Here is a 25,468-nt window from a genome sequence, read left to right on the forward strand (position 1 = left end):
GACATGGAACAACAGACTGGTTCCAAACTGGGAAAGGAGTATGTCAAGGCTGTATATTGTCACCCTGTTTATTTAACTTATATGCAGAGTACATCATGCGAAATGCCAGACTGGATGAAGCACAAGCTGGAATCAAGATGCCAGGAGAAATATCAATAACGTCAGATATGCAGATGACACCACCCTTATGGCAGAAAGCAAAGAAGAACTAAAGAGCCTCTTAATGAAAGTGAAAGAGGAGAGTGACAGTGTTGGCTTAAAACTCAACATTCAGAAAACTAAGATCATGGCATCCAGTCCCATCACTTTATGGCAAATGGATGGGGAAACAGTGGAAACAGTGTCAGACTTTATTTTTCGGGGCTCCAAAATCACTGCCGATGGTGACTGTAGCCATGAAATTAAAAGAAGCTTGCTCCTTGGAAGAAAAGCTATGACCAACCTAGACAGCATATTAAAAAGCAGAGACATTACTTTGCCAACAAGGGTCCATCTAGTCAAAGCTATGGTTTTTCCAGTAGTCATGTATGGATATGAGATTTGGACTATAAAGAAAGCTGAGCACTGAAGAATTGATGCTTTTGAACTGTGGTGTTGGAGAAGACTCTTGAAAGTCCCTTGGACTGCAAGGAGATCCAACCAGTCAGTCCTAAAGTAAATTAATCCTGAATATTCATTGGAAAGACTGATGCTGAAACAGAAGCTTCCATACCTTGACCACCTGATGTGAAGAACTGACTCATTTGAAAAGACCCTGATGCTGGAAAAGATTGAAAGTAGGAGGAGAAGGGGATGATAGGGGATGAGATGGTTGGATGGCATCACTGACTCAATGGACATGAGTTTGAGCAGGCTCTGGGAGTTGGTGTTGGACCGGGAATCCTGGTGTGCTACAGTCCATGGGGTTACAAATAGTCAAACACAACTGAGTGACTGAACTGAACTGAATTTCTGTAGTAGCAATAAATAATTGGTAACCAGATTTTTAAAAAATATTTATTTATTTATATTTGGCTTCACCAGGTCTTAGTTGCAGCACAAGGGATCTTGATCTTCATTGCAGCCTGCAGACTCCTAGTTGTGGCACTCGGGATCTAGTTCCATGACCTGGGATTGAACCCAGGCCCCTGACATTGGGAGCAAGGAGTCTTAGCCACTGGACCACCAGGGAAATCCCATTAACCAGATTTTTTTAAATACCGTTTACAATAGCTCCAAAAGAATGTAAAAGGTATAAATCTAATAAAACATATACAGGATCAACATGATGAAAAATTCAAAATAATGAAAAAAAATTAAGAAAAATCTAAATAAATGGAAAGAGAAACCATGGTCATAGGTTGAAATATTCAACATAAAAATTATGTCAGTTCTCTCTAAATTAGTCTATGCATGTGTGTGCCAAGTTACTTCAGTCATATCTGACTCTTCATGAAGCTATGGACTGTAGCCCTCCAAGCTCCTCTGTCCATGGAATTCTCCAGGTAAGAAGACTAAAGTGGGTTCCATGCCCTCCTCCAGGGGGTCTTCTGGACCCAAGGATTGAACCAGTGTCTCACATCTCCTGCATTGATAGGCATGTTCTCTACCACCTGGAGAGCCCCAAATTAGTGTATGCTGCTGCTGCTAAGTCGCTTCAGTCATGTCAGACCCTGTGCGACCCCAGGGATGGCAGCCCACCAGGCTCTGCCATCCCTGGGATTCTCCAGGCTGGAGTGGGTTGCTGTTTCCTTCCCCAATGCATGAAAATGAAAAGTGAAAGTGAAGTCGCTTAGTCGTGTCCGACTCTTAGCGACCCCATAGACTGCAGCCTACCAGGCTCCTCCATCCATGGGGTTTTCCAGGCAAGAGTACTGGAGTGGGTTGCCATTGCCTTCTCCGAAATTAGTCTATAGATCAATGTAATTCCAACCAAGATCTCAGGAAGAATTTTTGATGATATAAATGTGATTCTTCGGAATTCACTGCCAGTCTAGTGGTTAGAACTCTATGTTTTCACTACCAAGGGCTCAGATTCAGTCCCTGGTTGAGGAACTAAGATCCCACAGGCTACGAGCCCTAGCCAAAAAAAAAGTGATTCTAAAATTTATATGGAAGAACAAAGGAACTGGAATATTTTGTAATTTTTTAGAAAAAGGAAAATTAATTTGGAGAAATAATACTATCCAATTTTATGACTTACTGTAAAGCAAAAGTTACTAAGACAATGGAGTATTGACAAGAAATAGGCATGGGTATTGGCAAATGAAAGATCAGTGGAAAAGAGTATTCAAAATTATACCCATACAACTATAGCCAAATAATTTGGGCAAGGATAAAAAGGTTATTCAAACATGAAAGAACTGTCATTTCAATAAACAGAATAACTGGATATCCATAGGGAAGAAAAATGAACTTTGATCTAAACTTACCACTTTACACAAATGTTAACTCAAAGTGCATCACAGATCTAAATGTAAAACGTAAAACTTCGAAAGAAAATATGGAAAAAATCATGTTGACCTGGGATTATGCGAAGAGTTCTTAGACATGACACCAAAAGCGTGATTCACAAAGAGAAAAAGGGACGGCAATAAAACTTTTGTCCTATGAAAGACACTGTTAAAGAATGAAAAGACTACAGATTGGGAGAAAATATTTTCAAATCACTTATCTGACAAAGGACTTATATCCAGAATGTATTAAAAAAAAACACTTAAAACTCAACACTAAGAAAACAAATTAACCCAATTAAGAATGGGGAAAAACTTGAACAGACATTTCACTAAGTTGGCAAATAAGTGCATGAAAAATTTTCAACTTTTATCAGCCAACTCTGATGAGACAACATTATGCATAGAGTTCTAGTTTCTCCATATCCTCAGCAGCACTTGGTATTATTGTTTCCTTTTTTATTATTATTATAAAATGAAAAAAAGAGACAAATAGGAAGAATACTAAGTGCTAGTAAGAAGGCAGAACAACTAAAATTCTCATGTATTGCTATTGAAAATGTAAAAGGCACATAGCGGAAAATAGCTGGGCAGTTTCTTCCAAAGTTACACAAGCACTTGTCGCATGGTTCAGCAGTTCCAGCACTAAATATTTACCCAAGTGAACTGAAAACTGACTTTTACATAAAAAGTTGCATAATAACGTTTATAGTAGCTTTACTTATAATTGCCCAAGCAGAAAATAACCTACATGCCCTTCAGTAGTGACTAGATCCTGCTGCTGCTAAGTCGCTTCAGTCGTGTCTGACTCTGTGCGACCCCATAGACGGCAGCCCACGAGGCTCCTCTGTCCCTGGGATTCTCCAGGCAAGAACACTGGAGTGGGTTGCCATTGCCTTCTCCAATGCAGGAAAGTGAAAAGTGAAAGTGAAGTCGCTGAGTCTTCTCCGACTCTTAGCGACCCCATGGACTGCGGCCAACCAGGCTCCTCCATCCATGGGATTTTCCAGGCAAGAGTACTGGAGTGGGGTGCCATTGCCTTCTCCGAGTGACTAGATCCTAGCTGTAAGAAAAAATAAGTGCTGATTACAAACTCAAATGTCAGAGAGGGTGAGAGAGATGATGTTATTACAAGAAGTAGAACAGGTGACCTCTGTGTCTTACTGGAGAGTATGTGTCTTGTCCAAAGAGCATAGGATCTGATCATGAAGCTCTAGCCAGTTGTTACCAAGTGCAGTTGTCAAGTCTGTAAGTTTTAAGAGAAATGAAAATCCTGTATTTTCATATGACATCTCCCAACTTCAAAATGCTGACAGCTCCTTCAAGGAAAAGAATCATTGTGAGGGGAGAGGGAAAGGAAGGAGACTTTTCATTATAGATTATTTTATAATTTGGACCATGTGAATACCTTACTCAAAAAATAAATGTAAAGTATTAAGAACAAAATATTGGCCAACATTAAAAAATAAATTTTAAATAGTATGTAGATCAAATTCTGCCTATAAGTGACCAGTTTGCCAAATTGGCACAAAGGAATTGCCATCAAGAGGAGACGGTAAGCCTTCTAGCACAGAAGGTAGACTAATAGTCTGAGTAACTATCCAGAACCTCATAGAAGGGACTCTTGCATTGAGTAGAAGGTTGCAAAGCTTATCCCCTTACGTGGTGACAAGTGAGGCAGAGCCAAAAGGGAAATCATTTGCGGATGAAAACCAATCTCAGATTACAGGCACATAAAGCAAGGCTCCTATCCACCCATAACTACACAGAACTCAGCAGCCCCTGCTCTGGTCAACAGGAGGGATCTACACAGGTGTGGCTGGTCTACACAGGTAAGGGTCTACACAGGTAGACCTTTAGTGCTATTTTGAATTTGGTGAAAACTCCCCTTTACCCAGAAAGATTTACCCCATATGTATTGTGTCTGATGTCTCGAATTTCTTCATGTTAGACAAAACCTGTTCCCCAAATTTTCTTTCACAATAAATGATACTTGAGGTGGAGGTGGGACTGGGTGTGTGCTGCAATGTCCTAGTTAAGAGTCTAATGACACAACTGGCCACTAGCTTCTACAGGCGATCGATTAATGGGTGGTTTTCCTCCCAGACTTCAAAGAAGGATAGGTGCTGCTGCTGCTGCTGCTGCTGCTAAGTCGCTTCAGTCGTGTCCGACTCTGTGCGACCCCATAGACGGCAGCCCACCAGGCTCCCCGTCCCTTGGATTCTCCAGGCAAGGACACTGGAGTGGGTTGCCATTTCCTTCTCCAATGCATGAAAGTGAAAAGTGAAAGTGAAGTCTCTTAGTCCTGCCTGACTCTTAGAGACCCCATGGACTGCAGCCCACCAGGCTCCTCCGTCCATGGGATTTTTCAGGCAAGAGTACTGGAGTGGGGTGCCATTGCCTTCTCCAAGGACAGGTGCTACTTGGTAGGAAAGGAGTGAGTGTTGGGTTGAGACAGAGATGCTGACAAGATGGAGGGATCACAGAAAACAAGCTTAACCTACTGTATACATACACATGCACACACACACCTACATACACACGCACACTCACACACCACCATACACGCTACCACATAGCTATGCAGTCAGACTCTAGGGCTTCAGTTCTGGGAATCCACCCTAGGGCCTCCCAACCTGACAGCCTTCCCCCAGCAAGGAACTCTCTCTTAAGCCCTCCCACTTCCCTTCTAAGTCCTGACTCCTGGTAGAAACTATTGGAAAATTTCAGGCAAAACAAATGATGGCTAATATTTCTGCAGTAAATAACCAGGTTGGATTACAGCTTAAACTGCTGGTATTCACAATACCTGGCAGCCGTTGAATCTGTAGGTCATGAACACCCAAGGTCTGCAGGTTTGTCACAGATGTGATATGCTGCTCGTCTTCTAGGGTAAGGGGACTGGCTTCCACTATGAGGGAATGAATGTTCTTACAGGTGCTGAGGACTGAACTGAGGCTTCCAGCCATTCCGACACATCTCTTAATGTGCAACCTGAGGCTTGTAGCTGAGCTGAATATTTTCTCCAGATATTTGATATCTTTCTTACTCAACTTGCAGAAATCCCGGAGTGTGACATCCAAGGTCTTAAACTCCTGCTTCCAGTTGAAGAACAAAGACACAGCCCTGCTGGGAATGTAGGTTCCTGAGAACTCTTGATCCTGGTTCCCGCTTATGTCTCTCACAGCCCCCCCATAGAAGTCCAGTTTAACGAAGTCAAGAGCACTTGCACAGTTAGGCAAGTCTTCAAAGAAGTCAAATAAGTAGTCAGGGATATTCTCTGAGTTGATATATAAGCTTTTACCGCGAAAGAAATCTTCAAATTCTTTGCTCAGGCTAGATGTGGATATACTCTCATGGAATAAGTTGATTCCACACTCTGTAAAGGAATTGATGTTTATGGCTTTCAGAATTTCTTGCACAGTGGTGCTTTTCATATTTTGCATAGATTCCTGCCTCCAGAGAGGCCTCTTGGTGACGGAAAGTCCAAGGAGACTGCCATGTTGATACACTGATGACAAGTGTTTCAGAACAGTCCGGGTGGCTTCAGCAGATGAGCCGCACGTGTACAGGAGCAAGTTGCTGTACTTGGATGTAATGTCTGAAATGGAAACCATTTTCTGCAGGTGACCATTCCCCTTGGTTACCTCCGCTGGTTCTCCAGACGTCAGTAAACTGCTGAGTCTGCGTCCTGCTGTGTACTCCTGGAATGACTGATGAAAGAATTTATACTTTGGCTTGAACCGTTGCGCTGTGTATTTACAGAGGAGTCCTGTTGTCAGCAGGACATCCTCGTTCACATTGGACAAGTCGTCTGGTTCGAAATCAAACCTGCGGGAGAACACACCCTCCAGAGCTAGGTCTCCACAGTGGTCCAAGCTCTGAGTGACTTCACTCGGAGCCAGCCCTTTACGTTTGTGCCTGTTTTTATTTATTAGCAGATCGTAGAAGGTGCAGAACAGTGTGGTTTGTGTGTGAGAGTGGAACTCACTTTTCCCCATCTGAATTGCACAAGTGATGACCACAAAGAGAGGGGTCTTCATCAGATTCCTCAGGCACCTGGATTTCTGAATTTGGAGCAACAAGCCTTCAGCGAACTCCTTTCTCAGCACTTCCTGGATGAGAGCCTGGGCACTGCTCTCAGTCATATCCCCCACCTCAGCAATCAGTGCCCCAAACTGCCGGATGTGCCTCAGGCTCTCTGTGGTGGTGGTGACGATAACCATATTCTTGAAGCGGTGGTTTTCCTTTATCAGGGCTTCAATTTCTGGGCAGTTCTGGGCCTTGAATTCATTGTAGCCATCAAGCAGAAAAAGAACTCTTTGCCGTAACTTCAGCAGCCTGGCCATGAAAGTCTGCTTACTGATCACATCAGGTATATCCAGGAGTTGGTCAGACAGGGTTTCGAAGAGTCCACCCTGGGCCCTGCTCAGACGAAGAAAGAAGACTAATTTGAACTTGGTGAGAGCCTGGCACTCTCCAGAGGCCCAGAGCATGGCGATTCGCTGCAGCAGAGTGGACTTCCCTTTGCCCGATTCCCCTTCGATGATGCAGGGGCTCTGAAGAGTGTCCAGCAGGCCACTCAGGGTCAGCTGCTCCAGGCGGTGATGGTGTTGATCCTTCTTCCATAGCACCGGTTCTGTGAAGGTGCTTTTCAAATTAAACATGATGTCAATATCTTCACCCAGGGGATAGAAGTTGAGAAAAGATGGGCTCTGATAGAAGTACTTTAATTCCTGAGCCAAATCATCTAAGTCTTCTTCTGACATCTGATGAAAAAGACCTGTTAGAGAAGAGGTGAGGTTAAAAAGGACCCGGTTCTGTGTCTCCTCAGAACTTAGCGTTCAGGAGGAGGAAGGAAAGGGTGGTGCTGAGAATCTGACTTTAATTTCCTTCCCCAGTTCTGGACTGGCAGAAAGGGTTCCAGATATTTACTCCTGCTTTTCCCTGTTACCCTTTACCCTCATTCCCCTTCTGTTTCTTCATTTCCACCACCAAACTTTGTAGCAGCTGATTGGAAAGGAGAGGAGCCAGTGTTTGGGATAAGGAAAGTACATGAGTCTAGTGGGGAAATGGCTTAGAATGATGGCCTGGGGTGACGCCCAGCAAATCAAAAATTAACCTTGATTAATATTTCATGAAAAGCAGAATCATGCTGCTTTAGTCAGTCAGGCTCTCTTTAGCATGGAGCTTGGATCAGAGTAGGTAGTCATGGGGCCACTTATCCAAAGATGGTCCTCGTCAGATTGAGGAATGTTGAAAACTACTACTGCATTGACTCCTCTTTTTTAGGGGTGTGGGCACTTGGCATGATGGATCTTAGTTCCCTGACCAGGGATTGAACCTGTGCCCCCTGCAGTGGAAGTGTGGAGTCTTAACCACTGAACTGCCAGGTGAGTCCCTGCTTTGACTACTTAAGTACCTTCATTATCCAGTTTGATTCTGAAGTCAGACTATGCTAAATCATTTATTCCCTGACCTTGGAGTTTCTTATTTGGCTTCACCATCAAGTAATCTAGTGGGAGTGTTTTTCTTTTTCCTGAGAGTGTCTGAGCTTTTCCTGAATGTGACCAAAGCTCACAGCCCAGGAATATGAAAAGGGAGGAGAGCAGAGGCTCTGTCATGGGGATTATGGATCTTCTTCATGGTTTATTCTATTTGTAGAACATATAAAAGCAAACTGATACTTACTTAGTCCATGCAATTCCTGAAACAGAGGATAGTTCCACTTTTCAAGGGATTTAAGAAAGAGGTTACAGGCTTCTGAACCCTTCTTCAAAATCATGTGAATGACCCCTCTCGCAGCGTCCTGCTCAAACTTCTCGCCGCAAATGACATTTACTTCTTCGTAATTCATAACATTCCATACAAATAGCTCATCCAAAATTTGCTTTATCACAGTCATTCCCATCCTTTGAATGAGAACTTGACTGTTCTCCTTTATGAAATTCACTGAGGGAGTAAGAGGAAATACACATATTTATTCATTTATACAAAATATGTATACTAGCATCATGTTGCCAGAGCATTAGGGTCATTCGTCCACCCACCACCACCTCCTTTGGACCTATCTTGAATTATGGGAATACTGAATGCTTGAATTCCAGGCCTTCAAGCAGAGCTCTGTAAAGCCCTTCATTCCTAACATCAGAGTCCTTGGTGAACAAGGTGTTTTATTCTCTGATAACAAAGTAAAGTGAGTAATCTTGTCCGTGCTGTACAAGAGTAAGGTCAGAGGGGCAAGATGTTGGGCTTTCAAACAAGGAGACTGGCATACAATCTGCCAGTTGCTACCGTCTGTGTAACCTTGAGAAAGTGAAAGTGTTAGTTGCTCAGTCAAGTCTGACTCTTTGTGACCTCATGGACTGTAGCCCGCCAGGCTCCTCTGTCCATGGAATTCTCCAGGCAAGAATACTGGAGTGGGTTGCCATTTCTTTTTCCGGGGAATCTTCCCAACCCAGGTTTCCTGCATTGGCAGACAGATTCTTTACCATCTGAGCCAACAGGGAAGCCTTGGCAAGTTGCTAAGCCTCTCTGAGCCTGTTTCAGTGCTGTGCTGCTAACCATTGAAAACACTGCCTCTCTGAGGGTAAAGGCCCAAATTCATATATAACACATACCAATGTGCACATTATAATATTTCCACTGTGGCCAATTTCAAGCTAACAATGGGTGTCAGCTGGCTAGCATAAAGCATAAACATTCAGCAATCAGGTCTCATAATACAGTAAGAACCAGTATACCATTGGTTCCTTATCTGTACAATGGAGTTGAAAAGTTACTTATGAAGTTGTAGTGAGAATTCATGTATAGTATTTCATAGAAAGTAATAGCTCAATAAATGTTAGCTACTATTGTTAGCCATTATTCTGTTGCCACCACTCAAAGGAGTAGCACATTTTATCTGAGGTGAAATTTGGTGTTTTCTGAAGAGTATCACTGCAAAACTCTCATCTCTCATGGTGAGGTTCTCTGGAAAAGCTGTCTCATGTCTGATTTGCCAAGATCTAACTCCCCCAGGCAGTCCCTGCCAGCTCTGAGAAATGTCTCTCTGGTGTCGTACTCTCAGACATTGTCTGCATTACTTTTCTCCCGGGCTAGGCTGCTCCTGCTTTTCAAATCTTTCTTGACAAATCCACATGGATATCTGCTCCCAAACACCCCAAGGCCTCTCTGATCTGAACTGCATCGTCAGGTGCTCAGACCCCCAGAGTCCCATCCAAGGTCCCCCTTGTCTCTGTCGCTGATCCCTACTGCTAACTTCAGCTGGAATGTCACCACATTGGCTATTGAGCAGTTGAAGTGTGGCTTGTGTGACTGTGTGACTGGATTTTAAATTTTATTTAATTTTTGTTTATTTAAATTCACATTTTAAATAGACACGTATGGCTACTTGCTACTAACTACATTGGACAGCATACTCTAGACATGGTCATCACGGTGGAAAGAATTACATTTTGGTTGCCACTTAGATCTACACAATGTTAGAGCAGGTGATGGCAGGGAACCAATATTTTAAAACCATCACTCTTTGTGGCTTATCTGTGGTTCTGCCATTTATCACAGGCCACCATATTTATAACTGAATTCTCCAAATCACAGAATATATGATGGGAATTCCATATATAACTGATCAAAGGAAGGTATAAATTGATTTTTCTATTCAATACCACCCATATTTGAAAGCACACTATGTAACCAGGCAGGTTTGATTTTTAGTATACTTACTTTTTCTGAATAAAACCTTCCCAGCTTTCTGTATCTAAAAGACAATGTTATTTCCAAATGGAGAAATCCAATAATGACTCCAATATTATCCTCTTCTTTCTGTAAAATGGCTCCTCATTCTGTAAAACTAACAAGACAGAAACTATCAGGAGGCAACCCTTGTCACTGTCCTTTTTTTCCACACCAAGAAGAACACGGATTACATAATATTTGACATCTGTTTTTTTCATCTACTGAAGTTTTTGAGACCTTTCTGTACCAGTTAAGTATTAAACTGCTTCATTTTTTTTTTAAGATTTTTTGATGTGGACCATTTTTATAGTCTTTACTGAATTTGTTACAACACTGTTTCTGTTTTATGTTTTGGTTCTTTGGCTGAGGCATATGGGGTCTTAGCTCCCTGACCAGTGCTTGAACCCACACTCCCTGCACTGGAAGGCAAAATCTTAACCGCTGGATCTCCAGGGGAGTCCCAAAACTGCCTCGTTTTAAAAATCAATCTCATTGACATATGCTTTACAAGCAATAAAATATAAGGAACTTTCACAAATGTACACACCAAAGTTAATTTTACCCCAGTCAAGATTTAGAAAATTCCCATCAGTGCAGAAAGTTCCCTTGTGCCTCTTTATAGTCCCCATCAAAGCAACCACTGATCTGATTTCTTTAACTATAAATTACTTTTGCCCATTCTAGCACGTGTGTGTGTGTATAGTGGGAATTCCTAATAATGTACTTTCACAGCCTTGAGAAATTTCACAGAAATAGCACCTGGAAAAACAGCATATATTAAGAAACTGTGTTAATGATTATCTTTCATGTTTTTCTTAGAATAATCGTCTTGTTACAAACCCTAAGACCAGACCCAGAAGGGAGTATGACTGGGATTGTGAAAGCATGGACCTTGGAACACCAGGTCAGAGTCAGGCATGAACGCTGCCTGCTGCTACTGCTGCTAAGTCACTTCAGTCGTGTCCGACTCTGTGTGACCCCATAGACGGCAGCCCACCAGGCTTCCCCGTCCCTGGGATTCTCCAGGCAAGAACACTGGAGTGGGTTGCCATTTCCTTCTCCAATGCATGAAAGTGAAAAGTGAAAGTGAAGTCGCTCAGTCCTGTCCGACTCTCAGTGACCCCATGGGCTGCAACCTACCAGGCTCCTCCATCCATGGGATTTTCCAGGCAAGAGTACTGGAGTGGGGTGCCATTGCCTTCACCGTGAACGCTGCCTACACACTTGCTAATTGTCCAAGACTAGCTGAGACGGGGAAGGCCCGGGGTGGGAAAACAAGGAGATCTGGACTATGTCAGTGTAGTGTCTTGAGAAAGATAAGATCAAAGAAAGTCTTGTAGTCTGCAATTAGGAATAAAACCTGGACTCAGAGTGGACTCTGCACCTCAGTCCAATAGAGGCTGCAGGTCCCTTGACTCATTGCACTGGATTTCGTGTTCTGTCTTCATTCTCATCGCTTGCTACCGGACCATTAGGGCAACATGTGTGCTCAGTTGTGTCCAACTCTTTGCGACCCTATGGACTGTAGCCCACCTATGTCCTCTGTCTGTAGAATTTTCCAGGCAAGAATACTAGAATGGGTGGCCATTTCCTCCTCCAGGGGATCTTCCCAACCCAAGGTTGGAACCCACATCTCCTGAGTCTCCTGCATTGGCAGGCAGACTCTTTTACCACTGAGCCACCTGGGAACCTCCTGCCTGTTCTGGAAGTTCATATAAATGGACAAATGTAGTGTTACTCTTGTGTCTGGCTCCTTTCACTTACTATTGTGCTGTTAAATTTTGCCTTATTGTTTGCAGATGTTGATAGTTCAGTCCTTTTTAAATGGCTGAGTGGTATTTCACTGTTGGAAAAGTTCCATTTACCTATTAGTTCTGTTGATAGACATTTGGTTTGTTTCCAGTTTTTCGCTGTCATGAATGAAGCTTCTATGCACATTCATGGACAAGTATCTTTATAAACATATGTTTCTATTTCCATAAAATATGGAAAATAAAAAATATGATTAGTACAATGGTTTGCCTTTTATTCTTCTGCATCTTTTGAAGAGCAAAACATTTTTATTTTTATGAAGCCCAACTTACTAATTTTTTCTTCTTTGATTCATGTTTTTTGTGTCCTATCAACAAAATCATTCTCATACTGAGCTACAAAGATTTTCTCCTATTTTCTTCTAGAGGTTTTGTAAGTTTAGATTTTATTTGGGTCCCATTCATTTATTTGTCTGCTTATTTTTGGCTGCATTGGGTCTTCTTTGGTCCTCCTAGGCTTTCCCTTATTTTAACAAGTGGAGGCTGCGCTCTAGCTGTGATCCATGGGCTTCTTGGTGCAGTGGCTTCTCTTACTGCAGCACGTGGGCTCCAGAGCTTGTGGGCTCAGTAGTTGTGGTGCGTGGGCTTCGTTGCTCCACAGCACGTGTGATTTTATTTCCTGGACCAGGGATTGAACCTGTGTCTCCTACACTGGCAGACAGACTCTTAACTGCTAGACCACCAGGGAAATCCCCACTGATGCATTGTGAGATAATTTTCTTGGTTATGATGTGAGATAAGGAGTTGAGTTTCACTTTTTTTCCATTGGGGTATACAATGTTTCCATCATGACTGGTTGAGAAGAATATTTTTTACCCATTGAATTTGTGAATCTATTTCTGGACTCTATTCTGTTCCACTGATTTATGTCTGTCTTTATGCCAATATCACACTGTCTTGATTACTGTATCCTTATAGTAACTCTCGAAATCAGGTAGTGTAAATTCTTCAATTTTTCTCTTTTTGAGAATTGTTTGCATTCCCATATTTATTTTATTTGTTTTGTTTTATTTTTACCGTCCAAGTTAAGGCAGTTTATTACATAGCAAAAGCAATCAGAACAGAGAAACAGGAAATGATGGCGAACATTAATAGTGATGCAGCTCCTAAAGCACCTAAGGCCTAGAATCAAACCTCCTGTTTTCCAAGTTGTGGGTGCTATGGGGTGTCGCAGTTCAACCCTTCTGCCTACATTTAGAGTTCCCTCTCTTCAGAGCCTGGTTTATTTCAGTTCTCTGCTGTTTCTTGTGTAACTTCTAGATCAAGAAAGTGTGAATAAGCTTTATATAAACACTTAAAATTTATTTCCTGGAAGCTCACCAGGCCAGACTTGTGAATCCTCCCTAGTCTGTGTAGTAGAAAACAAGTTATATAATTTCTATTTCTCAGGGCAGAAAGAGCTATGCAAGACACAGAACACTGGGACTGATGCCTGAAACCTTGGAATCATATTTTATTTATTTTTAAATATTATAATTTTATTGGAGTATAGTTCATTTTCAATGTTGTGTTAGTTTCAGGTCTACAGCTAAGTGATCCAGTTATACATATACACATATTCATTCTTTTTTAGATTCTTTCCTCATACAGTTTATCATAGAATATTGAGTAGAACCTACCGTGCTATGCGGTAGGTCCTTGTTGGTTATCTATCTTACATATAGTAGTGCGTGAATGTTTGGGACTTCCCTGGTGGTTCAGACAGTAAAGAATCGGCCTGCAATGTGGGAGACCTGAGTTTGATCCCTGGGTTGGGAAGGTCACTGGTGTGTATGTTCATCTCAAGCTCCTAATTTGTCCCTCCCTGCTAACCGGACATTTCCCTTTTGGAACCATAAGTTTGTTGTCATTATCTGTAAGTCTGTTTCTGCTTTGTAAATAAGTTCATTTGTATCTCTTTTTAAAAAATTAGATTCCACATATGGGTGGTATCTTATGATATTTGTCTTCTCTGTCTAACTTATTTCAATTTCTCTGATAATCTCTAGATCCATTCATACTGCTTCAAATGACATCATTTCATTCTTTATGGCTGAATAATATTCCTAGGTTTAAGCAAACTAAATGTCCATCAACAGAGGAATGGATGGAGAAGTTGTAGTATATATACACAATGGAATATTACTCAGACATAAAAAAGAATGAAATTATGCTATTTGCTGCAACATGGACAGATTTAGAGATTATCTTGTCCCAAGGAAAGGAAGGAAGCTACTGTCATAAGCTACAATACTTCTGAAATTTGAGGACATGATGTTAACTGAAATAAACTAGTCATAAAAAATGCAAACTGTGTGTTTTAACTTACATGAAATGTCGAGAGTAGCCAAAACATTCATAGAAACAGGAAGTAGAATGGTGGTTGCCAGGAAATGTTGGGAGAATGGAAATGGGGCATTCTTGCTTAATGGAGACAATTTCAGTTTTGCAATATGCAAAAGTTCTGGAGATTCTACCACAGTGTGAATATACATAACTGCTACTGAACTGTACACTTAAAACTGCTTAAGATAGGGCAGTTCCCTGGCGGTCCAGTGGTCAAGACTCTGCTTCCACTGCAGAGGCATTGGTTCCAGGAACTAAGACCCTACAATCCATATGGTGTGGCCAAAAAATAAATAAAATAAAATCCAATGTCTATTTTTAAAAAATGGTTAAGATGGTAGATATCATGATACATGTATTTTGCCACATTAAATTAAAAAAAAGAAAATTGTCACTGAGTTTCCTTTTTGCCATTACTATCATTAATCCTGTCATATGACTATTATTAAAAATTAAATTATATAAAGGAGGGAAGCGTCTGAAATGATTTGTTTAAATGTCAAATATGTGACGAACACCCAGCTAAGATACAAATAGTCATGCTCTTAGGGCCAAACTTTTCATCACTGGACAAATAAACGAGATTAAAATGGAGCTTCCTAGATGACTCATGTATGGGACACCAGAGAACTGGACCCCAGTGCACCGGTGTGAGGTGCCAAGCATCTGCGGCTTTCAGAGGCAAGAGAAGCAAGAAAAGCTGTCAAAGGATGAAAGAGTGTCCTTGAGGACAATTTTTCAAACTGCTGAACTCATTAGCAGGTCATGATATCAACTGAGGGCAGGCAGACAGGTTGAAAACCACACTCACAGAAAACTAACCAATCTAATCACATGGACCACAGCCTTGTCTAACTCAATGAAACTATGAGCCATGCCATGTAGGGCTACCCAAGATGGATGGGTCATGGTGGAGAGTTCTGACAAAACGTGGTCCACTGGAGAAGGGAATGGCAAACCTTCAGTATTCTTGCCTTGAGAACCCCATGAACAGTACGAAAAGGCAAAAAGACAGGACAGTGAAAGATGAACTCCCCAGGTTGGTAGGTGCCCAATATGCTACTGGAGATCAGTGGAGAAAAAACTCCAGAAAGAATAAAGGGATGGAGCCAAAGCAAAAACAACACCCAGTTGTGGATGTCACTGGTGATGGAAGCAAGGTCCAATGCTGTAAAGAGCAATATTGCATAGGAACCTGGAATGTCAGGTCCATGAATCAAGGCAAATTGGAAGTGTTCAAACAGGAGATGGCAAGAGTGAACATTGACATTTTAGGAATCAGTGAACTTAAATGGATGGGAATGGGTGAATTTAACTCAGATGACCATTATATTTACTACTGTGGGCAGGAATCCCTTAGAAGAAACGGAGTAGCCATCATGGTCAACAAAAGAATCCGAAATGCAGTACTGGGATGCAATCTCAAAAACAACAGAATGATCTCTGTTCATTCCCAAGGCAAACCATTCAATATCACGGTAATCCAAGTCGATGCCCTGATCGGTAATGCTGAAGAAGCTGAAGTTGAATGGTTCTATGAAGACCTACAAGACCTACTAGAACTGACACCCAAAAAAGTTGTCCTTTTCATTATAGGGGACTGGAATGCAAAAGTAGGAAGTCAAGAAACACCTGGAGTAACAGGCAAATTTGGCCTTGGAATATGGAATGAAGCAGGGCAAAGGCTAATAGAATGCTGCCAAGAGAATACACTGATCAGAGCAAACACCCTCTTCCAACAACACAAGAGAAGACTCTATACATGGACATCACCAGATGGTCAACACTGAAATCAGATTGATTATATTCTTTGCAGCCAAAGATGGAGAAGCTCTATACAGTCAACAAAAACAATACCAGGAGCTGACTGTGCCTCTGATCATGAACTCCTTATTGCCAAATTCAGATTTAAATTGAAGAAAGTAGGGAAAACCCCTAGACCATTTAGATATTACCTCAATCAAATCCCTTACGATTATACAGTGGAAGTGAGAAATAGATTTAAGGGACTACATCTGATAGACTGCCTGATGAACTATGGACGGAGGTTCGTGACATTGTACAGGAGATAGGGATCAATGCATACACAACAAAAAGAAATACAAAAAGGCAAAATGGCTGTCTGAGGAGGCCTTACAAATAGCTGTGAAAAAAGAGAAGCAAAATGCAAAGGGGAAAATGAAAGATATACCTATTTGAATGGAGAGTTCCAAAGAATAGCAAGGAGAGATAAGAAAGCCTTCCTCAGTGATCAATGCAAAGAAATAGAGGAAAACAACAGAAAGGGAAAGACTAGAGATCTCTTCAAGAAAACTAGAGATACCAAGGGAAAATTTCATGCAAAGATGGGATCAATAAAGGACAGAAATGGTATGGACCTAACAGAAGCAGAAGATATTAAGAAGAGGTGGCAAGAATACACAGAAGAACTGTACAAAAAAGATTGACGACCCAGATAATCACGATGGTGGGATCACTCATCTAGAGCCAGACATCCTGGAATGTGCAGTCAAGTGGGCCTTAGGAAGCATCACTAGGAGCAAAGCTAGTGGACATGATGGAATTCCAGTTGAGCTATTCCAAATCCTGAAAGATGATGCTGTGAAAGTGCTGCACTCAATATGCCAGCAAATTTGGAAAACTCAGCAGTGGCCACTGGACTGGAAAAGGTCAATTTTCATTTCAATCCCAAAGAAAGGCAATGCCAAAGAATGCTCAAAACTACCCTACAATTGCACTCATCTCACATGCTAGCGAAAAAATGCTCAAAATTCTCCAAGCAGACTTCAGCAATATGTCAACCGTGAACTTCCAGATGTTCAAGCTGATTTTAGAAAAGGCAGAGGAACCAGAGATCAAACTGCCAACATCCACTGGATCATCGAAAAAGCAAGAGAGTTCCAGAAAAACATCTATTTCTGCTTTATTGACTATGCCAAAGCCTTTGACTGTATGGGTCACAACAAACTGTGGAAAATTCTTAAAGGTATGGGAATAGCAGACCACCTGACCTGCCTCTTGAGAAACCTGTATGCAGGTCAGGAAGCCACAGTTAGAACTGGACATGGAACAACTGACTGGTTCCAAATAGGAAAAGGAGTACGTCAAGGCTGTATATTGTCACCCTGCTTATTTAACTTGTATGCAGAGTACATCATGAGAAATGCTGGGCTGGAAGAAACACAAGCTGGAATCAAGATTTCTGGGAGAAATATCAATAACCTCAGATATGCAGATAAACCCACCCTTATGGCAGAAAGCGAATAGGAACTAAAGAGCCTCTTGATGAAAGTGAAAGAGGAGAGTGAAAAAGTTGGCTTAAAACTCAACATTCAGAAAACTAAGATCATGGTGTCTGGTCCAATCACTTCATGGCAAATAGGTGGGGAAACAGTGGATACAGTAGGAGACTACATTCTTGGGCTCCAACATCACTACAGATGGTGACTGCAGCCATGAAATTAAAAGACGCTTGCTCCTTGCAAAGTTATGACCAACCTAGACAGCATATTAAAAAGCAGAGCCATTACTTTGCCAACAAATGTCCGTCTAGTCAAGGCTATGGTTTTTCCAGTAGTCATGTATGGATGTGAGAATTGGACTATAAAGAAAGCTGAGTGCCGAAGAATTGCTGCTTTTGAACTGTGGTATTGGAGAAGACTTGAGAGACACTTGGACTGCAAGGAGATCCAACCAGTCCATCCTAAAGGAAATCAGTCCTGAATATTCACTGGAAGGACTGATGTTGAAGCTGAAACTCCAACACTTTGACCACCTAATGTGAAGAGCTGACTCATTTGAAAAGACCCTGATGCTGGGAAAGATTGAGGGTGGGAGGAGAAGGGGAAGACAGAGGATGAGATGGTTGGATGGCATCACTGACTCAATGGACATGGGTTTGGGTGGACTCTGGGAGTTGTTGATGGACAGGGAGGCCTGGCCTGCTGTGGTTCATGGGGTTGCAAAGAATTGGACACAACTGAGTGACTGTACTGAACTGATATTTTCTGAAGTGTATTACGGTTAATATAATTTAAAAAGTGAAATAAAATTTAAACTATCAGAATGCTGTAACTATTCTATATTTTTTCGTGAAAGTTTTGTTTCAGTTATTTATATATCCTGGCACTGGGTAGTGATGTCTTACTTATTGTGAATTGAAGTCAATAAAAGTTTGAATGTCAGTAGGGCTTCCATCAGAGAAGGCAATGGCAATCCACTCCAGTACTCTTGCCTGGAAAATCTCATGGACAGAGGAGCCTGGTAGGCTGCAGTCCATGGGGTCCCAAAGAGTCGGACATGACTGAGCGACTTCACTTTCACTTTTCACTTTCATGCATTGGAGAAGGAAATGGCAACCCACTCCAGTGTTCTTGCGTGGAGAATCCCAGGGAAGGGGGAGCCTGGTGGGCTGCTGTCTATGGGGTCGCACAAAGTCGGACATGACTGAAGTGACTTAGCAGCAGCAGCAGCAGCAGGTCTTCCATGGAGGGATATTTAACTACCTGGTGGGGGTAAGTTTTGAATGTTCTTAAATGAAACTAAAGTTACCAGGCTATAAAGGGGAAAGGCAATTTGATCTCTGGTTCCTCTTTCTTTTCTAAAACCAGCTTGAACATCAGGAAGTTCACAGTTCACATATTGCTGAAGCCTGGCTTGGAGAATTTTGAGCATTACTTTACTAGCGTGTGAGATGAGTGCAATTGTGCGGTAGTTTGAGCATTCTTTGGCATTGCCTTTCTTTGGGATTGGAATGAAAATTGACCTTTTCCAGTCCTGTGGCCACTGCTGAGTTTTCCAAATTTGCTGGCATATTGAGTGCAGCACTTTCACAGCATCATCTTTCAGGATTTGGAATAGCTCAACTGGAATTCTATCACCTCCACTAGCTTTGTTTGTAGTGATGCTTTCTAAGGCCCACTTGACTTCACATTCCAGGATGTCTGGCTCTAGGTGCGTGATCACACGTCGTGATTATCTTGGTCGTGAAGATCTTTTTTGTACAGTTCTTCTGTGTATTCTTGCCATCTCTTCTTAATATCTTCTGCTTCTGTTAGGTCCATACCATTTCTGTCCTTTATTGATCCCATCTTTGCATGAAATGTTCCCTTGGTATCTCTGATTTTCTTCAAGAGATCTCTAGTCTTTCCCATTCTGTTGTTTTCCTCTATTTCTTTGCATTGATCACTGAAGAAGGCTTTCTTATCTCTTCTTGCTATTCTTTGGAACTCTGCATTCAGATGTTTATATCTTTCCTTTTCTCCTTTGCTTTTCACTTCTCTTCTTTTCACAGCTATGCCAACATCCGCTGGATCGTGGAAAAAGCAAGAGAGTTCCAGAGAAACATCTATTTCTGCTTTATTGACTATGCCAAAGCCTTTGACTGTGTGGATCACAGTAAACTGTGGAAAATTCTGAAAGAGATGGGAGGCATTTCAGACCGCCTGATCTGCCTCTTGAGAAATTTGTATGCAGGTCAGGAAGCAACAGTTAGAACTAGACGTGGAACAACAGACTGGTTCCAAATAGGAAAAGGAGTACATCAAGGCTGTGTATTGTCACCCTGCTTATTTAACTTATATGCAGAGTACATCATGAGAAACGCTGGACTGGAAGAAGCACAAGCTGGAATCAAGATTGCCGGGAGAAATATCAATAACCTCAGATATGCAGATGATACCACCCTTATGTCAGAAAGTGAAGAGGAACTAAAAAGCCTCTTGATGAAAGTGAAAGTGGAGGGAAAAAGTTGGCTTAAAGCTCAACATTTAGAAAACGAAGATCATGGCATCCAGTCCCATCACTTCATGGGAAATAGATGGGGAAACAGTGGAAACAGTGTCAGACTTTATTTCTTTGGGCTCCAAAATCACTGCAGATGGTGACTGCAGCCATGAAATTAAAAGACGCTTACTCCTTGGAAGGAAAGTTATGACCAACCTTGATAGCATATTCAAAAGCAGAGACATTACTTTGCCAACAAAGTTTCGTCTAGTCAAGGCTATGGTTTTTCCTGTGGTCATGTATGGATGTGAGAGTTGGACTGTGAAGAAGGCTGAGCACCAAAGAATTGATGCTTTTGAACTGTGGTGTTGGAGAAGACTCTTGAGAGTCCCTTGGACTGCAAGGAGATCCAACCAGTCCATTCTGAAGGAGATCAGCCCTGGGATTTCTTTGGAAGGAATGATGCTAAAGCTGAAACTCCAGTAACTTTGGCCACCTCATGTGAAGAGTTGACTCATTGGAAAAGACTCTGATGCTGGGAGGGATTGGGGGCAAGAGGAGAAGGGGACGACAGAGGATGAGATGGCTGGATGGCATCACTGACTCGATGGACGTGAATCTGAGTGAACTCCGGGAGTTGGTGATGGACAAGGAGGCCTGGCGTGCTGGGATTCATGGGGTCACAAAGAGCTGGACACGACTGAGCGACTGATCTGAACTGAAAGGGGAAAGGCTATTTCTAGGCAGAAGAAATTGCACAGAGTAAGAGCTATGGGGAAAAGAGCCTGAAAACAAGGATTGGGACAACTCCTGAGTGTGAGCAAGGTCCTATTTTGTATTTTGATGCCTGGATTGAGGTAAATTCCAGCTCTAGCACTGACAGGCTGGGAATCCTCAATCAAGGGATAGTGACTGGTACACAGAAAGGATAACAGCTGCTATAGTTTCTTTCTTCCCTTCCTACACAGCCCTTGGTGGATCAGACTCCCATTGAATGGGTCAGAGTTTAAGTGAGAACAGAAAAAAGAGGAAGAAGATACAGGAAGGAGCCAAGAAGTTCTTTATATTCATATATAAACAGAATAAACTAGACCCAAAGTTAGCCATCCAGTCACCTTGTCTGCAAAAGTGATTAAAACTTTACGTGGATCATCAGGCAGGAATCTCAGCTGATTTTAAAGATGTTAAAAATTTGTATTCAGTTTGGATACTGGAGAGTCTTCCTACCCACAGAGAAGTCTGTGACTAGATTAGGAAACCTAGTCAGACTGTTGACCTGTTACTTATTTCTCTCAAGAATAAATGCTGCCTGTAGTCCAAAGCTCAGGTCATCCACTCTGTTACCCACTGGCATAAAGAATAAGACTGTGAGCAGCTGCTCCCTTGGACCCTGACTATAGCTCTGAACACCCCCAGCCCTCACCCTGAAGCAAAATGTCCAGAGAATAATTGAATTACATAGAAGTCCTTTTCCTATATTTGTGCTTTGGAAAATAATATTTAGACTAATTCTAAAAACACGTATTTTCTTCAAAATGGTTACATGATTTCTTTAGAGAACTGAATTTCCTCAGGACCCATAAAACTCATGTCTATGGAGCATTCTACAGTTTATGGATAAAATTAGAAATAAGCTGTTAGGACTTCCGTGGTGGTACAGTGAATTGAAATCTGCCTGCTAATACAGGAGACATGGGTTCGATCCCTGATCCAGGAACATTCCACATGCCGTAGAGCAGCTAAGCCACAACTATTGAGCCTGTGCTCCAGAGCCCGGGAGCCACAACTACGGAGCCCATGTGCTTCAGCTACTGAAGCCTGAGAGCCGCAGAGCCTGTGCTCTACAAGAGAAGCCATAGCAATGAGAAGCCCATGTACCGCAACTGGAGAGTAGCCCCACTCACCACAAATAGGGAAAAGCCCACGCAGCGGCGAAGACCCAGCACAGTCATAAACAAATAAATAAAATTAAACAGGACAGCAGTTGGGACAGAGCTGACCAGTGGGTATTATCTGTCTCCCTTTTGAGCAAAAAGGTTGTAGTCTAGAATGTACTTAGATCTCCAGTAGACTCCAGAAATCTCACAGATTACTGTTGCTGTTAATGTTATGGGCTTAATTGTGTTCACCCCACCCCCCTGAAATCCATATGTTGAAGCTCTAATCTTCCTGGTGTCCTTATAAGAAGAGTAGATTTGGACACACAAAGAGACCTGAGAGATGCATGCCCCAAGGAGAGATCATGGGAGGACACGGGGAGAAGGAAGCCATCTGCAAGTTAAGAGAGCAGCCTTAGAAGACAGACCTGCCAACATTCTGTCTACCTTGGACTTCCAACCTCCAGGATTGTGAGAAAATAACTTTCTGTTGTTTAAGTCACCCAGTCTGTGGTATTTAGTTATGGCAGCCAGAGCAGGCTAACACAATTAGTATTATAGAAGGTCGCTGAACTGTTAAGAGAACAGTGGCAGGAAGTGGGGTCGTATCCCATCTTTAGACAATTCTTTAGACAATCATTGCATAATCTGCAGCAAGTCACTTGACGTCTGTCTGCATTTTCCACCTCTCTCCTCCAGGGTCGTAAGGATTAACTGAGATAAAGTCTGTAAAGACCCTATCAATAACAGGGGTCCTCCAAGCATCCTTCACTTCTCTGTCTAGATAGCAGCTTTCTCCTAATTCAGGGGAGTGGATGGACTGAGCAGTGCCCCCACGGCTTTTCAGCTCTGAACTTTTGCAACTGTAACAGAAGTCTCATGAATGAGAGTAAGTTTCATATCTATAAAGCCCCAAAGTATTTTTACAGTCCTTCCCCTCACTGTGTCTCACAGTAAACACAGATGCACCCCTCTGACTTAACGTTAGTTTAAACCTCAGTTTTGAAAAACTGGATGAAACCCCAGCAGACCAGACTCCTGACTCCTAAAGTCTCCCGGCTTGCAAATCCAACCAGTCATGCAACACTGCACTCTTTAGAGTTAAGGCTTCATACCCACCAGAAGCAAACTTTAAATGAATGTAAATCCAAATGTCAATATTTGGTTCCAAAACCCACTTAGTCCCCCATTCTCTGTCCCCACAGTACCTGGCTGAGCAATCCGGTTGCCCTCTTCTTGATGGATCAAAAGACACTTTTAAAATAAAAGTTTCTCGTCATGTGGCTAAAAATGAAAATAAAATTTGTTTTCATTTGCTTTCTGTTTCATCACAAAATCCAGTATTCTTGTAGGTCCGAAGTCTCTCCACTCCCGGCAGGGGATTGTAAGGGAAGGGCAAACACTGACAAGTTCCTCTTTTTCTTCAAAGCATAGTAATAATGATTTGGACACAGTATGAACTTCCAGTTCAAAAAGAGAAGATGAGTGTAAGTACAAGTGAAATGAGCTTAAAAGATGCAAATCTGGAAATTCACATCAGGAAAGGAATTACTCATTTTTTCCCTGTTTATTCACAAAATGTGAGTCCTGTTGCTGTTAGTTTATTATTCTATAGCTTAAAATGAAAATAACGTGTTTTGAACATTTAATGTATATTAATTTTCTTGTTAACCAAGACAGAAAGCAAGAGAAATGAAATGAGCTGATTTAGTTAGTTAAAGTTTGTTGCTACCACAGCCAAAGTCATACTTATCATCTATACCTTGGGTCCCAGAGTGTGTGTGCGCTAAGTCGCTTCAGTTGTGTCCAGCTCTGTGTGACCCAATGAACTGCAGCCTGCCAGGCTCCTCTATCCATAGGATTCTCCTGGCAAGAATACTGGAGTAGGTTGCTATGCCCCTCTTCAGGGGATCTTCCTGACCCAGGGATCGAACCCGTGTCTCTTATGTCTCCTGCATTGGCAGGTGGCTTCTTTGCCACCAGCACCACCTGAGAAGCCCTCGGATTCCAGGAGACTTTAGCCAATGCATACTTTCTGTCACCAGAGTCCTGAGCAAGATTAACACAGAGCAAATGGACCACCACCGTTGATCCGTCCCATGATGGTAGTCAGGGCATCCTCCTGACTTTGAAGAGTCACTGGCTCCCACTTGTACATACACATTAAGAGCTTGTAAGCACAAGCTCCAGGAAGCAGGTTTACACCAGGCTTCAGGAATGGAGACGTTTCCCCCAGCAGTTGTCTTTAGAATGCCGTTATTGCATAATGTTTCCCCTACCTTGGCACAATCAGGAACTTTTTATGTTACAAAACTTATTTCAAAAAGAGCTTTCTGACATTAACTTATCTGATATAGAGGGACATTGAAGTTTTACCCTAAATAAATTCAACATTCTTGGTTTTCTATGGGATTAACAAGTGTTTCCCAACTTATGAGAAGGGTTTCTCTGAAGTGAGACCAGGAGCTGTGCTATCAGCCTGGATTTTTGAACTTTTAATGAAATCCATATGTAAATGTATGTTCACAGAGAACAAGTATAAAGATAGGCACCAACAATATAAACAGTACTTATCTCTTGGGGATAATTTAAAATTTTCTTCTTTTGTTTATCCATATATTCTGATTTTCTTTAACAAACACCTATTACTTTTATAATAACAGACGATGTAAAACAGGATGGAAAGAGGGAATGTGGAAATGTGATTATAGTGGGCCATCCAAATATTAATGTATCAAGTCTTAATCCCTGGAATCGGTAAATGTTGTATCTTTGTAGATATGGTTAAGGCTCTTGAAATGGGGGCATAACCCTGGATCTGGGTAAGTACTAAATGCAATAAAAAAAGTGTCCACATAAAAGAGAGGCAGAAGGAGATTCAAAACAGAAAAGGAAAGGACAATGTGACCATGGAGACAGTGATTGGACCGGCTGTGAGTCAAGGAATGCTGGCAGCCACCTGAAGCTAGAGGAGGCAAAAAATGGATTTTCTTCTAGAGCCTCTGGAGGGAGTGTGGTCCTGCTGACAATTTGGTATCCACCCAGTGATGCCGACTTGGGACATCTGGCCTCCAGAGTGTGAGAGAATAAATTTCTGTTGTTTTGAGCCACCTAGCCTGTGTTATTTTCTTATAGCAGCTACAGGAGACTAATGCTGTAGTGTGTCATGGTAAAATGACAAAATGATATCCCCCTTCATTCAAGCACATCCTCCATATGGCCTCATCACTTTGCTTTGCAAACAGATTTGCAGTCAGGTGTTTTCAATACATTTAGAATGGATGCTCTGCTGTGCTCACTCAGCTGTGTTCAACTCTTTGTGACCCCGTGGACTGTAGCCTGCCAGCCTCTTCTGTCCATGGAATTTTCCAGGCAAGAATACTAGAGTGGGTTGCCATTTCCTATTCCAGGGGATCATCCCAGCCCAGAGATCAAACCCGCATCTCTTGCATCTCCTACACTGGCAGATAAATTCTTTGCTGTTGCCACCTGGGAAGCTCAGCTTTAGAATGGATAATGTACTAGAAATTTTGACATCCTGAAGAAGTTCCAAGAGCTA

The 25,468-nt window shown here is 42.0% G+C and overlaps 1 protein-coding gene across 1 annotated transcript in view; it reads right to left on the minus strand.

Moving 5' to 3' along the window:
- The window catches only part of NLRC4 (NLR family CARD domain containing 4), a 49,607-nt gene extending 26,222 nt beyond the window's left edge, over nucleotides 1-23,385 (minus strand). The window contains exons 1-4 of the mRNA XM_027554969.1: nucleotides 23,118-23,385; nucleotides 10,161-10,287; nucleotides 8,124-8,384; nucleotides 5,242-7,215 (exon numbers count right to left, since the gene is read on the minus strand). Of these exons, the coding sequence (XP_027410770.1) occupies nucleotides 5,242-7,215; nucleotides 8,124-8,384; nucleotide 10,161 (2,236 nt within the window). The 5' untranslated portion in view covers nucleotides 10,162-10,287; nucleotides 23,118-23,385. The remainder of the gene's footprint in view (nucleotides 1-5,241; nucleotides 7,216-8,123; nucleotides 8,385-10,160; nucleotides 10,288-23,117) is intronic.
- Nucleotides 23,386-25,468: the final 2,083 nt, after the last annotated feature.

Source organism: Bos indicus x Bos taurus, chromosome 11 (genome assembly GCF_003369695.1).
Source record: "Bos indicus x Bos taurus breed Angus x Brahman F1 hybrid chromosome 11, Bos_hybrid_MaternalHap_v2.0, whole genome shotgun sequence".
Classification (NCBI taxonomy): Eukaryota; Metazoa; Chordata; class Mammalia; order Artiodactyla; family Bovidae; genus Bos; species Bos indicus x Bos taurus.